At 31.6% G+C, this 23,088-nt stretch overlaps 2 protein-coding genes across 14 annotated transcripts; both read right to left on the bottom strand.

The window, feature by feature from the left end:
• Positions 1-391: 391 nt before the first annotated feature.
• Positions 392-12,710, bottom strand: LOC105802483 (uncharacterized). 13 transcript variants are annotated; one of them, XR_008197655.1, is made up of 9 exons: positions 12,402-12,611; positions 11,531-11,606; positions 11,293-11,343; positions 2,105-2,245; positions 1,773-2,025; positions 1,459-1,693; positions 1,302-1,378; positions 1,126-1,227; positions 392-972 (listed from the first exon to the last, which is right to left on the bottom strand). XR_008197655.1 is itself a non-coding variant. In XM_052633228.1 (5 exons), the coding sequence occupies exons 1-5, from the start codon at positions 12,659-12,661 to the stop codon at positions 11,015-11,017; spliced, it is 474 nt and encodes a 157-aa protein (XP_052489188.1). In that variant the 5' UTR covers positions 12,662-12,710; the 3' UTR covers positions 9,468-11,014. The 13 variants fall into 13 exon arrangements, 3 of the variants coding, with proteins under 3 accessions (XP_052489188.1, XP_052489189.1, XP_012489612.2); XR_008197654.1 differs by having other exon boundaries at positions 1,325-1,378; XR_008197651.1 differs by having other exon boundaries at positions 1,508-1,693.
• Positions 12,711-18,398: 5,688 nt separating this feature from the next.
• On the bottom strand, positions 18,399-21,022 carry LOC105802420 (pentatricopeptide repeat-containing protein At4g32430, mitochondrial). The gene has a single exon (XM_012634040.2). The coding sequence runs from the start codon at positions 20,862-20,864 to the stop codon at positions 18,567-18,569; it is 2,298 nt and encodes a 765-aa protein (XP_012489494.1). The 5' UTR covers positions 20,865-21,022; the 3' UTR covers positions 18,399-18,566.
• Positions 21,023-23,088: the final 2,066 nt, after the last annotated feature.

Raw genomic sequence — 23,088 nt, 5'->3', positions numbered from 1 at the left:
GCCACAAAAAAATGCCGCTAAATTTTGTGACATTTATGTGGAAAAACGCCGCTATAGAACATGATCTTTAGTGGCGCTTTTATTACAAACGCTGATAAAGAACATGATTTTTAGCGATATTTTTTTTTACAAATGCCGCAAGAGAGTCCAGCATGTTGTGCCGTTCGTAGCTAGAATCGTCGCAAAATATATCATGTTCTTTAGCGGCGTTTGTAGTAAAAGTGCCGCTAAAAATCATGTTCTATAGCGGCGTTTGTGGTAAAAGCGCCGCTAACATTAACAGATTTTACCAACTTATTTTTATTTCATATAAAACTCGAATTTTCAACATATTTTCCTGTAACTTCAAATCCAACCAAAAACTTCAAATCTAAATGATACTATCACGAAAGAAATATGTATATGATCTAAATTAATAAATGAAATAACAAAATATATTCAAAGTTATATTGTTAAGATATTCTCACAATAAGAAAACAGAAGTCTAAGATGGTGGATTCTGCAATTAATTCTGCTAAAACATCTTCATCATATTTTGAAGCTGTAGCTGGAGTTCGTCATATTTTCTTGTTGCCTCTGTTGCCCTTGTTGTTGCCTTTGCTTCCCTCGTTGCTACCTCTACTTTCAGTTGTAGCTGGAGTTCATCATATTTTCTTTGAGCCTCTACTTCTCTCAAGGCTTCATTCGCTTTAAGTTGGCAATTTTCTCAACTGTGCTCGCTTGCATCTGAGCCATCTAGTCTCTTAACCTCTGAACTTTAGCTTGAGCCTAATTCGTCGAACGCATGTATTGCTACGAGCTGGATCCAAATTATTGGGTAGGGCTAACAAAAGATCCTTGAAGTCGAACCCGACGATACATTTCAAGACCCAAAAATTTAGTAATAATTCAGTTATCAATATCGTCCAGATTAACAGAACTATCACTTGAAGCCATCACTTCATACTCCACACTTTTATCCTTTAGTTTCTCCTAATAAATCAATCAATGAGTTAGAAACGAAATATATAGTCAAACAAATGCAACATAACTTGGCATTATTTGCATTACAAACGACGAATTAAACCATTATAATTAAACATGATAAATATTTAAAATAGTTCAAACTTTATTAAGTAAATATACCATAATTTTAGCAGCTTCAGTAGTCATAGGAGATTCATCTTGCTTTCTATGTGTAATGTCAAAAAGCTAAAGGCATCCAACTTTTTGACCAGACGACAGTTCCTACAATATAGTAAGGAAAATATTATTTAGTAGAAAATAATTAATATTTGACACAATTAATAAATTCAAAGTACCAAGGAAAACTTTTCGACCCAACTGTGTTCATGAATTTTTGTTTTTGCCTACATGTAGTTCCAACTCTCTCACGATCCTACATTATGAAATCTTTATTAGATATATAGTAAATACTATAAACCAAAATAATTATAAGAGTTTGGAAGTATGTAATACATCGCCTTTCTTTGAATTCCAAAATCTAACTACATCTTCCCATTGGTACCTCAACATTCCCGGCGAGACATTTTGTAATTTCTCTTCAAGGCTTATATTTTTCTTAAAATATTCCTTCTTTAAAGTACTTTTATGGTCTCTCAATTTCTTTGCTAATGCTACTTTTATGGTCTCTCAATTTCTTTGCTAATGCTTTCTTCACATAATTATCTGAGACCTCTAAAGCAAATCTCTCCTGCAAATAACACAAGTTTAGAAAGTAAATATAAATGAAAATTAAACCAAAGTATTATAAATTACATCCATGTTATTACCTTAATATTATCGAGAGCTTGATTTTTGTTACTATCAGGCATATGATGCCATGACTAGTAGTTAATTGGCAATAGATTGGCATTTCGTGCTATAATGCCCAATTATCTCGCTAAAAGTCGAGCTTCTGATCCAATAGGCTAACCAAGACTATTTCTAGATACTTTGACACGCTTCATAGAATTTAGATCTTATAAATCCTTTAATAGCGTACGTCCTCCAGTTTTGCGCCTTCCACCATTTTCAGCTAAAAAACTATATATGATAATATAAGAATTTGAAACAAAAATCAATAATAAAAGTCAACATGCATGTAAATTAAAGTTAACATTACTTTGAATTTTTGTAGGTTCGTCAACTGTATTCGGAACATTCGAAGATCCAATAGCAGTCTATTGATCACTATTTGTTTCTTCTGAATTTGGAGGATTTTGAATAATACTTAGATATCGCAATCTTCTTCTAGGCATATTATCTGCAATACATATAAAATAGTTGAAATATTAGTAACTTATTACAACAACAATAGAAATGGATATATTTAACAAAATTAAGATTTAAATTATAATATTACATATAATTAAAAAAACATAAAATCTTACTACATCATGATTTGTAAATATCTTCATCCACATCTTGGCGAACCCATTGAAATTGTGTACTAGTACTATGGATAGTTTCATTTAAGTTTTGTTCTGGAAAAGACAATTTCTGATCTTTCGTCGATGTCATCTCTACTTCGATTGCCCATGTCAAACAAGTCTCTAGGGGTGTTACGGAGTACAACGTACCAACCCTCATCAGTTGGATCTTTCAAGTAAAAAACTTGTTTGACTTGAGAAGAAAATACATACGTCTATCAGTAGTTGTCTAGTGTGAATTAATGAAGAGAAATTCAACATTGTAAAACCAAATTGATCTTTTTTAATTTCGCGAGCAGTATTAACATCAGCCCAATCACATCGAAATAAGACAACCTTCTGTTTGCCATAGTAATCCAACTCAATAATGTCCGTAAGAAGTCTGTAATACTCCACATTTCCCTCAACAGGATTATTGTCCCTAGCACTAGCACAACTTGTAATTGAAAAATTAACAACTATTCCATAATTTTGAGTCCTCCTCAATATTTCGTGAGATTTTGTATGACTTGAATCCATTAATGAGGAAGGCATTATATTTTTTTACTACTCTATTTGGACCTTGGGAAAGCCATTTAACTTCTTCATTGACGTCCTTTCCACTCCAAACCTATTGAATTGAAAGTAAACTGATTAAGTAAAATGTTATGCGAAAACATTATTATTTGTCATTGAAAGCTTCAGTTGTATACCATCTGCCCTAACCATTCATGAAAGAATTCTGTGAATAACTTATGAATCTCTCAATGTTGTAATCTTCAGGAGAGTGAATGAGATCTCAAGACTTGTTTAAACTCACTATGTTAAAAAGTGGATTACTTGGTTAGAAAATAAACAAATGAAAAAGATGAATATTTATCAAATTCTAAAACTTACTTGCGTAATGGTTCAATTGAATCGTGGTGAAAAAGAATATATCGATGTGTTTGTACCCAAGATTTATCATCTAAGTGTGCAATTTCAACATTATCGATTGGTTGTCCATAACGTCGAAATAGATAAGTTTCAACTAAGTTATGATTAGTAAGCCTAGTACTTCTACTTGGTCTATTCAGGCTTGTTTCAACATCTTCTAAATATCTAAAGCAAAAAGTCATACACTCCTCTACTAAGCAACCTTCAGCAATTGATCTTTTTGGATAACACTTATTACGACAATAAGACTTCAATTTGCATAAGAACCTAAATGCGATATACAACATTATCAAAATTTGTAATTAAAGGTATATTCATGAATGAATGAAAACTTTTCAAATAAATTAGCACCTTTCTATAGGATACATCCACTGATAGAAAATCGGCCCACCAAGTTTTGCTTCATGAGGGAGATGGATTAACAGATGCACCATAATAGTGAAGAATGAAGGTGGAAAGATATTCTCCAAGTTGCATAAAGTCTAGACGGCTCGATCTTCTATTTTCTCAAGTTCGTCAACAATCAAAACTTTGCCACAAATAGCTTTCATTATATTGGATAGTTTAATTATACAAGATGTCACCTTTTTTTACATACAACAGCGTAAAGCAACTGGCAGTAAATCTTATATCAAGATGTGATAATCATGTGATTTTAGGGAATATAGTCTTTGATCTTTAAGACTCACACATCGAGATATATTTGATGCATACGCATCTGGGACCTTTATATCCTTCAACACCGTGTAGAACACTTCTTTTTCTTTCTTTGACATTGTAAAAATAGAATGTGGCAGCCGAGATTTTTCATTCGGAAGTAATTGGGGATGAAGATCACGCCGAATTCCCATGTCAACTGGATCAAGTCGACTCTTAAGATTGTCTTTCGATTTCCTATCGACATTGAGAATTGTCCCGATAATGTTCTTGCAAACATTCTTTTCAATATGCTTGACATCAAGATTGTGTCGCAAAATGTGATACTCCCAATAAGGCAACTCAAAAAAAAATACTTCTTTTTTTCACAAGTTCGCCTCATTAGGATCATCCTCTTCATCAAATTTATCATCACTCTGCCAATAAACATCGCCAACATACGCCTCCCTCGATCTTTTCTTTATTTACGTGTTGAGTGGTTGATTCATCTTCCCAACTAAAATTGATATCTTTTAACATGAACAAGATTTCAGATCCAATGGTTTGTTCAGGAGCTTCTCTGAACTCTTTAGTACCATCAAATAGAGTCCTCTAAAATCTAAATCTATGATTTCCATCTAACCAGCGATGATGCCCCATATAAGAGAACTTCTTCCCATTATATAACCAATTCGAACATGTTTACACAGCACAACAAGGACAAGCATAACGTCCTTTGGTACTCCAAGCAGATAAATTGGCAAAAGTCGGGAAATCATTAATAGTCCACAACAAAGCTACATGTAAATAAAAATTCTCATTTCTCAATACATCATATGTTTCAACACCCGCCCATAACTGTTTCAACTCTTCAATAAGTGGCTACATATAAATGTCAATGTCATTCCCGGGACCTTTCTCTTCAGGGATAATCATAGATAAGATAAAAGAAGATTGCTTCATGCAAATCCACTGAGGCAAATTGTAAGGAATAAGCACTATAGGTCAAGTACTATACAAAGTACTCATGATTTTAAAAGGATTAAATCCATCAAATGCTAGCCCGAGCATCATATTCCGAGGATCACTTGCAAAGCTTGGAAATTTACTGTCAAATGATTTCCAAGCTAAAGAATACACAGGATGCCTTAATAATCCATCATCAGTTCGTTGATCATGATACCACCTCACAGACTCGACTGTCTTTGATGACATGAAAAGCTTTGAAGTTTTGATATTAGTGGAAAATATTGCAAAATCTTTAATGGCTTCTTTCTTGACTGTGCCTCACCTTCATCCCTATTTATATCTTCTGCATTCCTATTCATCCAACGAGATTTACCGCAAACATAACAAGACTGTTGGTTTTTCCGATCACCCTTGTTGACACCATTTTTTCGATAAAACGGGGTCGACTTGGATTTGAAAACGAAAATTAAAACGGGAGTCGCCACTAATCCTTTTTGATGAGGTGTGATCGGGTCACCTCGAAAAGTTTTTTAATAAACGATTTGATTTTATTAAAACAACGATTTTGGTCCACGAAATCCAAAAAAAATGGGTTCGGGAGTCGGTTACGTACGAGGAAGAATTAGCACCTTCGTAACGCCCAAAATTGGTACCTAGTTGATTAATTAGTGTCTTAGTGTCGAAGATTGAAAATTTTGATGAGTTTTAAAGATACAATCCTAAAAAAACTCGAATAACATAAGTTAGAATTTAGGATTCTCTTGTTCTAAAGGAATATCATATCCAGCACGTTAGGATACAATACTTTAAACCTTCGAAACCAAGATTACTTTATGATTTCCAAAACCCATACTTTGAAATTTTAAGAGGATATTTGGCTATTTGGTCGAACGAGAAATCGAAACCCAGCATGTTAGGGCACATTTTCTCGAATTTCTAAATGCAAAATATTGCCTTATGTTAAAATTTTTCTTTTTTGGATAAGAGGTGAAAGTCGATGGATTATCTAAAAATAATACACGCGTAGTTTACTAGATTATGCTTTAAAAGAAATAGTTTAAAAACTTTGAAAGGATCATACTTGACTAATAGTGGTATTGCAATATACATTTAAAGTAACAATGAAATAATTTACATAATAAAACATAAAGGACATGGCATTAATATTAATGAATCGTAAAGTTAATACGCATAAACGATAACACTTATGATAATGCAAATGATAATACAATAGCGATGATAACAATGACAATGAACACACAACATATCTAATTTTAATACCAACATTAATAACCAAAGGAAAATAAAACAAGATAATACATATAGCAATCTAAAATAAATAATAATTTAATATAAATGATTTATAAGAACAATAAATAATAAATGTTTCAAATAAACAATATATAGGAAACTTAAAATAAATGATAATAAAATAGTCTAATATAAATAAGAATAATAATAATAATAATAATAATAATAATATATGAAACATTTTAAAGAATATATATATATATATATGAAAATTTGAAAGACATATTCATATATATAATAGTTTACAAATAACAAAATATAAAAGAAAATTTTGAAATAAAGAATACGTAAAACAAATTAAAAATAAATAACACACAAAACTTAAAATTAATGATGATGAAAGGGATTTTTTTTTTAAATAAAAAATGGCCTAGGACGAATCGAATTTAGGTTAAAAACTCGGGTCAAAATTGCAAATAAAATAAAGGTTGCTAGGGACCAAAATAAAGCACGCCAAAAAGAATGAAGGATTGATCGAGCAATATGCCCCAGTCCTAGAGCACAGCGTTTCAGCGCGAAGGACCGCACATGGTCAAAGGACCCGATTGAAGCAGAAACAAAATTCACGGCCTAAATAAAAAATAAAAAAAAGTCAGATTGCACCATGTTGCAAAAGTGGAGGGGCTAAAACTGCAAATAGCCCCTCCAAGTCAAAACACGCGAATCCTAGCCACATTAGGGTCGGGTCACGGGTTAGAGACCAAACGACGTCGTTTTGGTTTCTGAACCCAAACTCCAAAACGGCGCCGTTTAGTTTATGTTATTTAAACCAATTTTTTTTAAACTTCATTTTTTCTTCTTCTTCAGAGAAAAAAAAACTGGGAAGACTCTTTAAAGCCCCCCATGCCTTCCGACGGTCTCCCTACCGTCGCTCGTCTGTCCGCAGCACCGCCACCAGATCGACGACTGACGAAGCACGATGAAGGGCTTTTAAAGCCCGGTTCCAGGCGAGCTGTGAGGTCAGGCTTTCGAGCCCCATAAGGACCGAGACAGAGGCCCACAACCCCCTCTCTGAATCTAGTCTCGACGATGGAGACCCACCGTCCGACAGCGGTCACGGGGCTTCCGGTAAGCTCCTTCCTCTTCCTTCTTTTTTTTATATTTAGTATAAAAGGAAAAAAAATAAAAAGTAAAAAGAAAAGAAATCGAACAAGAAAAATAAAAAATAAAAACAAAAAAAAAATCACCTCTGAGATTTATTTTCTGTTTTTCGATTTTTTCTATTAATCTTAGTAAAAAAAAGAAAAAAACTATAGCCCTAATGCTTGGTTTTTATAACCGATTTGAAAAACCCCTAATTTTTTATCTTTTGTCGTTTTGTTGTTTGGCCTGTTCTGCTGTTGCGTGTGATTTACTGCCTTGCAGGTGTTAGAGGCTGACGGCTGGTGATAGACGAGTGAAGGCGGTAGCGTGCGAGGAGGTGGAGCGGTGGCGACAACAAGGCATGTGGCTAGGGTTTTCCTTTTGGCTGAAAGTTTTTTATTTTGTGGGCTAGTTGGGTTGTTATTATTTTGGGCTTAGGGTTAATTTTTTTGGCTATTGGATTGGGTTTGTAGTTGGACTCTGGACTTTGGTTAGCTTTTAGGCCCCGGGCAGAAATTGGGCCTTACAACCCCAATACAACATGCAGTCATTTTGGAAGCTATGAATTTTGTTATACTCAAGGCCTAAGTCGTTTATCAGTTTCTGCATATCTTTGCATGAATGAAGGATTTTTGCAAACGAAAACATATCTCTCAAAAACTCTAACAGTGGCGTAAAAGAGTTTCAGGTCCACCCTCTCAAACATTTTAAGTGAAAAAGACGAATGCAGAAGGACAATTTTGAAATTTTTGATCCCTCGTAAAGTTCTTTATTCATTTCATTAAGTAACTTGTAGAACTCCGCCGCTTCTCCATTTGGCTCTTCATCAGGTGCGTTTTTTCCCCGTTTCGATAAAAGCATTTCCACCAATATCACAATCATCGGATGCAATAATTTCAAGTGGAAATGATTGCAAACTGTGACTGTGCATATTAAATGCATCCCGCAGTATACCTTTCATGTCATCTTCTCTAACAAATTGATGGTGAGCATTATGAGGACAAGTCGGATTAATCATTGAAGAAGTTCTACGATGTGTACACTATTCATGGAAAATCTATTTTTTATACCCCCGAATAAAGCCATCAACAATTAGATGTTCGTAGACAACTTCACGAATATGCCAATTGATGTTGACGCACTTCTTACACGGGCAAACAATCATATTCTCTTGGCTTGCATTTTGAAATGCAAAATTTAGAAAAGTTTGTATTCCATTTCGATAACCGTTGCTTACCCTTGACAAATCTATCCAACTCTTATCCATTTCGTAGTTCTTGAAGTCTAAAGTTGACAATAAATTGCAGTTACTTAAGTGTTCTAAATAGATTTAATTCATGTTTATAATATGATTAGTTAAGTGCTCTAAATAGATTTAAGTCAAATTTCAATTCTAATTTTTATATTATGCTCAAATTTATATCTCAATGTTTATAATATGATTAATTAATCTAAATTTTTGTTCAGTAAATTTAAGGTTGTAAATAAATAGTTTATGAGTTGGATCTTTGTTTATTTATATTCGTTTGTTAAGTGAATAAATCAACATTAATTTAAATTTAAATTTTTTATTGAATTAATCTAATATAAATGAAACATATCCAAACTAATTATCTTCATGCTAGTTTAAAACTGGTTTAGTAAATCATTTAAAATCAACTATTGTTTAATTATATAATTAATACTATTATTGTTTATGTGTTTCTTTTATTTATTTATAATCTATTTATTACTATTTATGTTTGTTAATTTATATCTTAAACAAATAAGAAACGTGTTACTTATATAATTAATTGAACACATTTAACCTAAAATAGTAATATCACGAGGAGATATGTAAGATATTATGCCTTAATTCAAATCACTAACATGGATTTATCATGTCAAAATGTTGTATTAAATTAAAACATGTAAGTAATACGAGGTACTTACAAATGCAATTAAGGAGAGCTTAAAATGAATTTGTTTGATTAGACAATTCAAATGAGTCTATCGAATACTTATTTTATCCAATTCATTGTTTCAATAAAAATAATAATAAATAAATGATAAGATAAATTAACGTTAATATATATTAATTCATGTTATTTAAATTTATTGAATCCTAAGCGTTAGATGCATATGCAATGCAAATTGGTGAATGCAAAGTGGAATTAAGTCTTTTATTTTACACCTACAATTTAGATTAAATTATATTTTTAAAATTAATAAAAGCAATAATTAATCTAACACATTTTTATATATAATTAAAAGATTATTTTGATTTTCAACTAATTATTTTAATGAGTCGATTATCAAAATTTTAAAATAAGACTTATATTATAAGGATTTAATTTAAAATAAAATAAAATAATTGTTCTCTTTTAAAGAAAAGGTCCCACCAATATAGTCAAAATTAATTAACACAATTATTTAATTTTGTACTATTTTATCAATAAAAGTTTTTTTACTATAGGTCTAGTTAATTCATCACACAATTTTTTTAAAAATTTGAGTATACCCATTTCAGACACATAGTTGTATTCAACACTTACCATGAGTTTGAGTGACATAACTAGTTAATCATTTTAAGCACCTCTTAATATAATATTCCAAATTAAAATTTAGGAATATTTAGTAGTTTAAATAAATTTATTTCATTCAACCAACAATATTTAACTTTTAGACCACATTATCCCAGTGTCTTATTAATGGACCTTCTATGCCATCTTCTATTATGTAAAATCTCATTAGTTGTAAAATCACTACAAAATAATATATTACAACTTCAAAACCTAATAAAAGCATATTCATACTTCTTCTCTTTTTAAGCAAATGCAGAATCAAGCTTTAGTTATTCAATATTTATCTTTTTTCAATTTATCAAATAAAAATTAACTAAAAGTTGTTTTTTTTTATAAAATTTGATTAACAAAGAATGAACCTCCAATTGAAACTCATCCTTACTAGGAGTGTAGGGAAGCCAAGTCTTGCTCATACATGTATGTAATTGAGCGGTTAACTCAATAACAAATCTCTCTATCACAAAGTGTATGAGCTTGATTTTATCTTTAATGATATGAGGCTAATTGAATAGCTCACTAACTTTTAGAATCAATATCAAATTTGAAGAATAAAACTCTATCAAACTTAGCCCTATTTTAAGTTTTTTCGAGTGAAGTTCAAACATTTAACTCTGTTGATCTACTTGGTTAGAATTAGACCTGTTCATGGATCGGGCCACCCAGCCTGGCCCGAAGGCCAGCTCAAAATGTGGGAGGGTTTGGACAAAAATATAGGCCCGAAAAATGGGCTTGAAAAAAAATAAGGCCCGTTTAAAAAACGGGTCGGGCCTCGAGTAAGGCATTTTTTGGCCCGAGCCCGGATTCACTAAATGACAAAAAAAATTTGATCTTTTTTTTTTAATGTTATTTTCTTGTTGTTTTCTCCATATTTTGCTACCATTTTACTATTATGTTGCTACTATTTTGTTGCTATTGTTTGTATATTGTATAAAACTTATTTTATTGTTAATTTTGTTATTATTTTAAAGGCACTTGTTAATTTTGTTATTATTTTAGAGGCATTTGCTTGTTAAGTTGCATTTATCTTAGTGTTATTTAAGTCTACATATTTTTTAAAAATTATTTTCAATTTGTTGGGAAATATTTATTTTGATCTTTTTAGTATTTTTAATGTATTATATATATTTAAAAATTATATAAAATTAATATAAAAATTAATACGAGTGGGTTGGGTCGGGCCCGGGTTTTAGCATTTTTATCCGGGTCAGGCTTGGATAAAATTTTAGGCCCATTTTTTTGGGTCGGGCCCATGCCTAGTAAATGGGCCTGAATTTTTAGTTGAGTCCAGCCTGAACCTGGCCCATCAGCACCTCTAGTTAGAATATACCACTAACAGTAAAATGACAAAAGCTTCAACTTTTTGAAAAATTACAGCAATGAAACATATCAACAAAAGAACTTACATTCACAACGTGGCCACAGTGTGCTTCTCTTCCTTGTCCTTTTGGAATAACCTATATAAATATAGTTAAAGAAATGAGCAGATCAGACGGCCTAGTTATTAACTTTCCAGTATCTCTCCCCCCTTTATATTTCTAATATATGCATAAATACATACACATATTTATAAATAAGGCAACAAAGCAACAAAAAACTTCCATGAACTACTTACAATAGAATAAAGGGAATAAGAATTCATACCTTCATAAGACTTGTTTACACAAGGTCTCCACTGTCCCCCTCCCCCTTTATAGGAATTTTTCCATACAATCAAAATCTACAACAAATTCAATAAATAAGGCAGATATATCACAAATCAGCATCTGATGCAAATCTCCAACATCAATTTAAAATGCAGCAAGTCTTAACATGCAGATATTTTAGGAAAATAATAAAAATACACGTTGAATGGATAAAAACTTTCTCATGATATAATTAGAGAGTATCATTGTATTACAATTCATATTGCCCTTAAGAACACCAAAGAGAGAAGCTGGAAAACAAAAAGTGAAATTTCAGATACAATACAAGGCATCTGATCATCTAATCGAATTATAAGATGATATCATGGCAATTGTTTCAATGTTTTTAAGACCCATATTAGATCCAAAAGATTGTTACTGCTAGAACTGAGCATGCACAACAAGACACAAGGGTCTACTGCCTGAGAAAACAATAGTGAAAAATAAAAAAGAGAAATAACAATCATAAAAATTGTTTCTTTGATTAAAACATTCTGTTTTGTTGAATTTGGCATTAAAAAATATATATCCAACCTCTTAAACTTACAATAATTTTTAGAATGATAGAAAACGGCACAACAAAAAACCAACAGAAAAAATAAAAACTAGCTACATTGTCCTAGTTCCCAAAATTCAATCAAGATCAAACCCAGAAGGAAAAATAGATCAGAAAACAAAAAAAAATCAAATTTTGAAACGATCAACAAACATCCTAGAACAGAAAACCATATAAAAAGTCGAATCGCAAGCGCAAAATCCAAAAATTCACCAAATAGATTAAAATGAGCAAATCAGATACCAATGACTCACTGCGTCAGCAGAGAAATTACCAGATTAATTGCATAGATCGAGAGAAATTTTTGGAGAAAGCGAACAGAACAGCAGGTCGATTTACTACTTCCTCTTCTTTCTTTCTTTTTTGTCTCACCTCTCTCTATCTCTCTCTTTTCTGCGTTGCTGTTTCTAGTGAAGAGAAAAGGGTTAGGATTTGAAAGATGAGAAAATAAATTAATAAACAAACAAAATGATTTGGGGGGAAAACTAACAGATTTGGGGAAATTGCAGCAGATGACAGCGATACAACAGACATCGGGGGAAAAACTAAGCAATTTGAGGGAATAAAGGTTGGGGGTCAGCCATCAAAACGGCACCGTTTCAATAAAAATATTCGTGGCATTTATGGGGAAAATGTCGCTATTGCTTTACCTTTAACGGCGTTTATGGGAAAAACGCCGCTATTGTTTTAACCTTTTGTGACGTTTGTTATTGCTTTACCTTTTGCAGCATTTATGGGAAAAACGCTGCTAACGTCGCTAATGGTAGAACCTTTGCGGCATTTTCGATCCAAACGCCACTAAGAACGCCGCTAAAAGCTTATTTTGCTATAGTGCACTATGAGGTGTGTAGGGATGGATAGGTATTATATACCTATTGGTGTGTAGGGTGGATGGAAATGGTGTGTAGCAAATGTAATAGGAAATTGCATCTGTATTTGTACTGTATGACATGTGCACCTAATCGTATTTGTGGTATATGTGCATCTGTATTAATCTGCTACGTATTAGGACTATTGTGTCTGGATTCGTTTTAGGTTGTTAATTTGTTTGAGGAGAAAAATTTGTTATCCGAATAATCAATAATATATGAGTTCTTGTACATAGGCTAGTTTGTTTATGTTAAGTTTTACAATGCAACACACTGACTACTTGAATGAATTTTAGGAACTCTCAGGAATAAGTTGCCGGCAGACGTGGGACTCGGTCATCTAAAGGACACATATATGTGTGTGAACCTACGTTCTAATTTCGTATTTTTAAACTTCTAGGATCTGACTATGTTTCGTATATTAGATTTGTAGCAGCCCAATTTCGCCCGGCCCAGGCAAACAAACCCAGGCCCAATACCCACCTAAACCTAACCCAAAATCAGCCCAGTACACTTAAAACAAACCCAAAACCCAAAACAGGCCCAAACCTAAATCTAACCCCAGCTACCCTAGCCCATTTCAGAAAAGAAAAGAAGAAACACAACAGCAACCCTAGGTGCGCCGCACCTAGGGCCTTTGACCACCTACTATGCCACTTGGGCCGCACACGTCCCGTCGCCCAACTGCTCACCTGTAAAACAGAGCAAACACGCAAAGAAACAGACAACACAAAAGAGGAGCAAATATTTTTCTATTTTTATTTTCGGTTATAAAGCCGAAACATGTTGTAAAATGGGGGGACTTCTTTTTCTTTTTTTTCGATTTGTAACCAAGAAAACAAATTTCAACAGAATAATAAAAAATATCAAGCTTTAAGGCGATTTCCTGGATTTTCGATTGCAATCTTTACTTTTTCTTTTTTCGTTGTATTTATTTTATTTTGATTTCTTAAACGAAATAAAAAAAATAAAATAAAGAAAAAGGAGAGACTCACCGCGGGTCGCTGGTTTCCTCCTCGTCGGAGACTCCTTCTCCGGTGAGGAAACCGACTGTAGAGAAGCCTAACAGCCTTTTCCCCTTCGTTTTTGGTCATTTTGAGGCCGGATTCGGGTTTAGGGGGTCGGGATCTCTAAGGGCACGCCTTTCTCCACTCGCCAGCCACCGTGTACGGCGTCGCTGGTGCCGGCAATCCGACGGCCGACACGGTGGCCCTCGGCCGGACCCGAGATCAAGAAAGGGGAAGAGGGAGAGAGAACTGAGGTTTTTAGTTTTTTTTTTAAAAAGAGGAATGGGGCTGAATGATTTTTTCTAACAAAAATTGGTTTAAATACCTAAATGAAACAGCGTCGTTTTGGCCTGTTTCATTCGGCCTCAAACGACGTCGTTTTGCGTCTAAACCGAGATCCGACCCGCGACCCGACCCGTCCGATCTAGGGATCCGCGTGTTTTTGACGGAAGGGCTAATTGCACCTTTAGCCCTTCCGCTTTTTTGATGCTTTTTAAATTAGGTTCTTTTGATCTTTAAATTTACCCAGAAATTTTTCATATTTTCAACTTAGTCCTTACTTGAACTACGCCGTTTTAAAGGAAGGGTAATTTTCTTTGATGGTCCCTCCATGTTACATGCGTGTTCAGAGCAATCCCTCCCCTTTCGTTTATTTGCGTTTTGAACCCCCCGAATCTTGTTTAATGTTTAATCTAATCCTTTAGTTATTTTGTTTATTTTCTTTACAAATTTTATATTATTATTGTTATTGCATTATTATTATTATTATTATTATTATTGCTTTTATAGATATATACATATATTTTATATATACTTATACACATTTTTGTTGTAATATATATATATACATATAAACATACCTATTTTATAATTTATTTATACATGCATATATATTTATAATACACGTACATATTTCTAACCTTTATAAATATATATATACATATTTTACATATATATATGTACATATTTTATATATTTTATAATTCATACATGTACATATTTTTCATACTTTATAGCTTAAAACCATCTATATATATCTATATGCATTTTTATAAATACATGTATATAAAATATATTTTCATACACCTTTATTATATATACACATTTATATACTTACATACACTTCATACATATTTATTTTTTCTTTATATTTTAAAATATACTTTATATATATTTCATATATTTTGTAATTTACGTATACACACATATTTTAATTTACATTTCTATACATATATATATCCCTTTACATTTTTATTTGTGTTCACTATTTATTTCATTTTCATTATTATTTTGAATGAAAGTTTTAATTTATTTGTTTATATACATTGTTATTTTATATGATTGTAGGATTAACTTTTATTTATTATTGTTGCTATTGCTCATATCATTTTATACTTTTGTATTCATTATGATTTTGCCATGAATAACAACAATGCAATTTGCTTTCACATTTTTTTACTACGATTTTAGTGTTTTATTTTACTCGACATAACATAATTTGTTTTGAATAAATAATATTTCGTCTTTAGATTCGAGAGGATCGTATCCTAACTTACTGGGTTTCGATTTTCACGATAAATCTAAATGCATGAATATTTTTAAACTCAAATTTTAAATGATCTCGGGATTAAAAAATCGCGTCCTAACTTACTGGTCGTGATCTCTTTTTTAAATCCGAGATGGCTAAAATATCTTTTAAATAAGCATTTTTCATTCGCGTGTCGGGAATTTGAGACATTGTGTCCTAACTTACTGGATATGATTCTCTTTCTCAATTAACGTGAAATATGCTACTTTTCCCAAAAATTTTCATTTTAATATAAGGATCGTATTTTTAAAGTTCTTCAAAGTTTTCGACATTAAGACATTAAGTAATCAATTAGGTACCAATTTTGGGCGTATCGAGGGTGCTAATCCTTCCTCGTGCGTAACCGACTCCCGAACCCATTTTTCTGAATTTCGTGGACTAAACTTGTTGTTTTAATAAAATCAAACCGTTTATTAAAAACAACCACTTTTCGAGGTGATCCGATCACACCTCATCAAAAAGGATCGGTGGCGACTCCCATTTTCGTTTTTATTTTTTAAAACCCAAGTCGACCCCGTTTTCATCCAAAAAAATGGTGTCAACAAGATTTTTTTATAACTTAACAATAGTGAAAGACTCGCTTTAAGTATGACTGTGTTTTGGTAAAAAAACATGACATTCTAAACTTAGTCTTTCCATCTAGGCTAGGTTTAGGGTGTTACACAAAAAATATAGGGACTTAGAGCATATCTCAACTAGTATAATAACAAACGATAATATAATAATTAATATATAATGTCCTATTATATATAACTATTAATATATTATATACTACATGGTATGATATAACATTATATAATATAGTAGGAGAGCTAACTTTCAAATGTATGAAAAGTATTGGGACTTAGAACATATTTCAACCAAGATAATAATAAACAATAATAATTAATATATAATATATAATATAGTACTATTATATATAACTATTATTATATTATAGATTATAATAAAAGATATAGTATTGATATTATAATGTTTAACCATTGTTGCATAGATATATAAACTATTAATATATTATATACTATATGATATGATACAGCATTATATAATATAGTAAAATGGCTCACTTTCAAATGTAGGAAAGTATAAGACTTAGAGCATATTTCAACCAAAATAATAAACAATAATATATGATAATAATTAATATATTATCTATTACTCTACTTTTATAGTATGTGATATAGTATTATATAATGAAATAATATATTTTATAAGTATTAATATAATAACTATTATTATATTATAGATTATAATAAAAGATACAAGTGTCAATAGTTGTGTAATTTAGTATATTAAAATACATGTTTATAATTATAATTAACAATATATAAACTATTATTAAATTTTAATATCTTAATAAATTATCATTTTTAAATTAGATTTTAAATTGGTCTTTAATTTTTACAAATTGTATTTGGGTATTTAGTTCAACTTCGTTTTATTTTGGACTTGAGATTTAGGCTATAATCAGTTTATTTTGAGTTCGGATAATAATGAGTATATCATTTGAGTTTGAGCTTAGTATAATTTATTTGGATTTTGGAATCAATATTTTAGAATGAGTATTAGGTTTATAAATTTAATAAGAAAAATAATAAGTTATTCAGTTGTTAATGTAATATAATAATGAACAATAAAAGATATTTTTGTTAATCCATATAATATTATAAAATAATAAATTTTACATACAACAAGTAGCTTAATTGTTTTATATAAAATATCTTTATTAAATATATAATTTATGCTTTTTATAAGACAAATTTGAATTGTGTTGTCATTGTTTGAAAACAAAGTAAATTATTACATTCAAAATTAAAATTTTTATAACTTATAAAATTCAAAATTATTTGAATATGTCAAAACCTGCTTGGGTCGGTCTGAGCCCGGATCCCGAAAAAATCCGAGCTCGAAAAAGTTCATTTCCAAAAGGGCTTGAGCCCGAGAAAATCCAAGCCCAGAAAGCTTGAGCAAGAGTTGATCTGAGCACGAGAAAATCCGAATCCGAAGTAAGCTTGATCTGAACCTACCCGTTCGCCAGCCCTGGAAAAGAGGACTAAATTTTTTTAATTGAAAGTAAGACTAAATTCCAAATGCACAAAGTGTATGGGATTCAAAGCATATTTTACGGATTCAAATTTCGAGAACTATACTAGTTTAGAACTGTTTTCTTTTTTTTCTTTTCTATTTCAGTTAGAGCAAATTATTATAAACTTGAAACAAAATCAATAAATAGCATTAATTCAGAAATGCTTTTCTTTTCATTTCATGATTAATCTAAAAATTAAGTTTGAGTGATAATACATTAATGACTTGAGGTGAAAAATTTTGTCTAGATGTTTCAAACAAAAACACTTTGCTTAAGCAATAATATTGTTGTAAACAATTTCATACCATCTGATAATTTATAAATTGAATGAGAATATGTATCATCGTATAATTTGTAGATCGTTAGAAAAGAAAAAAAAAACTCTTCAACTTGAGGAATTACATGTCACAATATAATCCTGCATTTATCGATTTAATTAATTGTAACAAATTGTACCTGAATTATATAAATTGAAGAATTACATACCAAATTAGCTTTTGCTCCCTAATAGTCATTTATCAAATTAAATTAAAATGGAATTGTAGGTGACACAAATTAAGAACAGCTCAAATGTTTTCCTTGCTTCAAAGTGCCCAGTTTAATCTGTCTTGGTTGGCTTGGGATGTCTGAGCCCATTTCTAGTTTGAGTTGAGGTACTTACTTGTAAGGTAGAGATGGAAGATGTTTTTCTTGCAAATCTATCTCTGTCAAGAAGTAGAAGTGGATTGAAAGAATCCGGTCGGCAAGTGTATTCTGTTTTCATGCAAGAGCTGGAATACATGTAGTTTGGTCAGTTCAAATGTAAGCAAATAATATTCTCTTCGAAGAATACACAAGAAGAGAAGACATTAAGAACTAGTGCAAGTACAAAAAAGGATTCCCCAATGGCTCATGTTATAATGTCATTGGCATTGCCATATATTCTCTGCCTGTTTTTCTCTCTCAAAAGTTTCATTTGTAATCCCAGGCATTCTGCCATGTTGCATATCTCTTCAGACCGCGGATGGGATCGGTCTCCTGAGGAGAACCCATGCAAAGACATCGAACTCTTGATGTCACCAACATCCACCCAACTAAACCCCACTTCTTTCCTCACTCCCCTCTGTCTCATCATTTTCCTCACTTTCGCTACCTTCTCCCACTTCCCCTTCTCAGCATACAAGTTTGACATCAACACATACGGACCCGACTCATTTGGCTCCATTTCCATCAAAGTATCAGCTACCCTCTCACCCATCTCTAGATTTCCATGTATTGTGCATGCCCCCAGGAAGCTTTGCATCATAGACAATCCTGGCCCTCCAGGAGTGCAGCCCATTAGCTTCTCCGCCTCTTCCAATCTACCTGCACGGCCCAACATATCCACCATACAAGAATAATGCTCCGAGGATGGTTCAATCTGATACTCTCTCAGCATTGAGTCAAAGAGTTGTCCACCAATATCAACCATTCCGTTTCTGCCACAAGCTGTTAGTATGGAAAGAAAGGTAATTGAGTCAGGTTTCACTCCTTCCCTTTTCATCTCTTTGAATGAAGCCATCACTGAACCATAGTTTCCATGCCTTGCATGAGCAGATATAAGTGATGTCCAAGCAAACTGGCTCTTTTGAGGAATCTCACTGAAAACTTTTTGAGCCTCAGAAATGCTCCCACGTTTTGCATACATATCGAGCAGACCATTGGAAATTATAGGATCAGTATTCAATCCAACCTTTATTAGATGTAGGTGGCACCACTGACCATGTTTTAGAGATACATGTTCACAAGAACCAATTGCATTCAAGACACTACCAAATGTGTATTGATTTGGCTTACATTCTCGAGCTGCTGACAAAAATGTCCTCAAAGCTTCTGTCAACATTCCATTTTGAACATATCCCGAAATTAAAGCATTCCATGAGACAATCTCTTTAGATTCGAGTTCCTCAAAAACCTTAATAGAGTCTTGTATCAACTCAAACTTAGCATACATGGTGATAAGGCTGTTGCAAACATTTGATTCTAACAAGAAGTTACCCTTTACACAACACGCATGAACCATTCGGCCTTCTTCCACTAATTTCCCAGTGGTTATGGCATGGATCAATCCAACATATGTAACATCATTAGGATAAACAGAATCTGATCGCATTTCATTGAAGTGGTGTAATGCATCTTTTTCATCAACAGAAATCATTGTAGTCCATGAGATCACGTTCCGCTCATTCATTCTTCTGAATACCAATTTTGCATCTTCAACAACCTCACACTTTGCATACATTGACATCAAAACATTACAAACAGAAACATGTGTACCGTACCCTCTTTTTATACAGAGACCATGAATCTGTCTTCCCACGTCTAAGTTCCTCTGATGACTGCAAGCTGAAACTGCACCAGTAAATGATACATTATCAAGCTTCATTCTTTGTTTCACCATTTCAATAAATGTGCAAATTGCTTCTAACCCATAACCATCGTCCTGGCTATACCCCGAAAGGATCGCATTCCATGAAACCAAATCTTTATTTGGCATCTCATCAAATATCCTTCGAGCTTCCTCTAAACGCTTCCACCTTGCATACATAGTTATAAGGGCATTTCCCACAAACACCTCGTTATCTAATCCAGATTTCATTACAAGAGCATGCAACTGCAACCCTAAAAGAAAGCCTTCGAGGTCCAAACAGAAAGAAAGGGCAGTGGTACAAGTTACAGCATCGAAAGCAACTCCATTCAGATTCATTCTCAAAACAAAATTCAAGGCTTGTTCACTTTTTTGAAAACCAGAAAGCAAAGTATTCCAGGAAACTACATCGGGATCATTTAAGCCCTCAAAGACGCACAAAGCCTTATCAAACTGCCCAGATTTAGAATACATATTCATTAGTGAATTTGGAACAGTAACGAAGGACATGAGACCGGAGGTGACAGCAAATTTGTGAATCTGGACCCCCTGTTTTGAATCACCGCACGATCCCTTGAGAGCCAAAGCCAGTGTAACTTCATCGATGGCATTAAATTGGGAAGATTTAAGGAGTAATTTAAACCTTCTAAAGGCGTCGAAGGGGAGATTAACAGGGTAAAAGGGGGTTGGGTTTGAGTGAGGAATTTCGTCGAGCAAGTGGTGAACATATTTAGATGAGTGCAAGTTTTTCAAGAATGTTGACCTATGGTTGGTGAGATAACGGAATTGGCGAGCAATCATGAGAGGTTCATAAGAGACGGTGATTGAAATCAAATGAAAAATTAAAGCTAAACCTTAAACCCTTCTAAAACCCTCATGCTCTTTTTTCTTCTTCCCACAATCTGAGCCAAAGAACTAAACTTGTTAAGGCCTAACCAATATCCCAATGAAATGGGGTTTTGAATGATGCTGTCGGTGTTGGATCGAATTGAATAAAAAAATTTCAAGTTAATTTAGTTAATAAATTATATTTTATCATATTAATTCGATTTGAAATTTTTTCGAGTGGAGTTAATTGAGATAAAATTTGAATCGAATCAAATATATTTGATCGAGTTAAATTTTTAAAAAAATGATTTTGGATCCTTATAACTACTGTCACCCACCGTAATCAAATTTGCTATTAACTTTCATCCTCATAATTTATTTATTAATATTTTATATACGGGTTAGCTTCTTTTCTTCATCAATTATCTTCCTATTCTTGTCAAGATGTATTTTGAAATTAAAAATTATATTAAATCTAAAAATGTGATTTTTAAATAAAAGTTATCTTAAAAATAAAATGTGAAATTAATACCAACATAAAATTTGAACACTAATATTTTAAAACATCATCAATAATCTAATTTTAACAAAAATCTATAAAAATGTATATGATTAAACAATTTAATAATATAAATAGTACAAAATGTGAAAATTAATTTAATAATATAAATAGTATATATAAATAAAATTATTACTATTTAGGGTTTATGGATTTTTTAGATAATTTTAAGTTTTGATTTAGGAATTAAAGGTGAGAAGTAAAAGTTTGGGGGTGAGAATGAAAAGTTTTGGGGGTTGAGGGAGTAAAATTTTTGGGGAAGTAAATGGGGGAGTAAAATTTTGGGGGGGATGACTTTGGGGTAGAAGGGAGTGGGATGGGAAGGGAGTAAAAGTTTTGGGGAGAAAGTGGAAAGGAGTAAAAGTTTTGAGGGAAAGTAAAGAGGTTTGGGGGTTTGAGGTAAAAATGTAAAATATTATAGTTTGGTATTCGAGTTATTCGAAAAACCAAACTCCATTCGAACTCGAAACTCGAAAAAAAATTTTGAGTTGACTTGAATAATTCGATTAATTTGAACAACTCGATTCATTTAATTCGAAATTCAATTTTTTCGATTTTTTTTTAGTTGAATCGAGTTTTGCTCGCTCCTAACGCTCTATTTGGCTTCGGGGGATCAATTGACTATATATGTCGTTTAAAAATAATAATTTGCATTTTAGGTCGATTTTTGTAATATTTACGGAAATAGGTCGATTTTGAAGAGAGTGTGTAAAAATGCGTCCAGTTAGAAGCATTTTTTGCACTGTTGGCTCGAAAGCGCACCCAACTGGACGCGTTTTTCCTTTAAAATGCATTTTCTAATTTTTTAAATAAAATTAGTTGTCTTGGTTAGATAGTTAAATGTTAGCAGTTTTGTCATTGAGTATTGGGTTTGATTCTTTTTCTACTCACATTTGTATCTTTTATTTCATGTTATTCTAAGTTTTTTTTAATTAATATTTTTAATACATTAGCTCCTTTGATTAAATGATTTAAGAATAATAACTTCATTTTTAAGTCTCGGGTTCGATTTTTCTTCTAAACATATTTGTATTTTTATTTCATCATGTTTCAAACTTTTTTATTTTTAATTAATAAATATACTGATTTCAAGTTTTTATTATTATTTTTATTCATCTTTTAATTTATGTCTCTTTTATTTATAAAATAAAATAATTATTGCAAATATCATTATTTTTAATAAATATAATTTTTATATGTGTAATATTTATTTTTCAATCCATATAATGAGCGTAGTAAATTTTAGTATTATATATTTTTGTATGTGTATTTGAAATATTTCACATAGAAACATAATGATATTTGAAATAATTAATTGAAATATTTCACATATAAAAATATTTGAAATATTTTACAAATAAAACAATAATTATATTTGAAATAATTGTTTCATTTTATAATATTAGAAATCATCATACTCATAATATATGCTGGAAAAATAAATATTTGACATATAAATATTATATATAAAAATATATATCAAAAAATTAGTTGATGTTTATATTATATATAAAGGAGTTATTAATTTCAAATATTTTTAACATAATAATATATATTTTATTATATAATTATTTGATTTTATAAATAAAAGAGACATTAATTAAAAGATGAATAAAAATAAAATAAAAACTTGAAAAT

This window comes from Gossypium raimondii, chromosome 7 (assembly GCF_025698545.1).
Source record: "Gossypium raimondii isolate GPD5lz chromosome 7, ASM2569854v1, whole genome shotgun sequence".
In the NCBI taxonomy this organism is placed as follows: domain Eukaryota; kingdom Viridiplantae; phylum Streptophyta; class Magnoliopsida; order Malvales; family Malvaceae; genus Gossypium; species Gossypium raimondii.
This window is presented reverse-complemented; position numbering and strand designations above follow the sequence as displayed.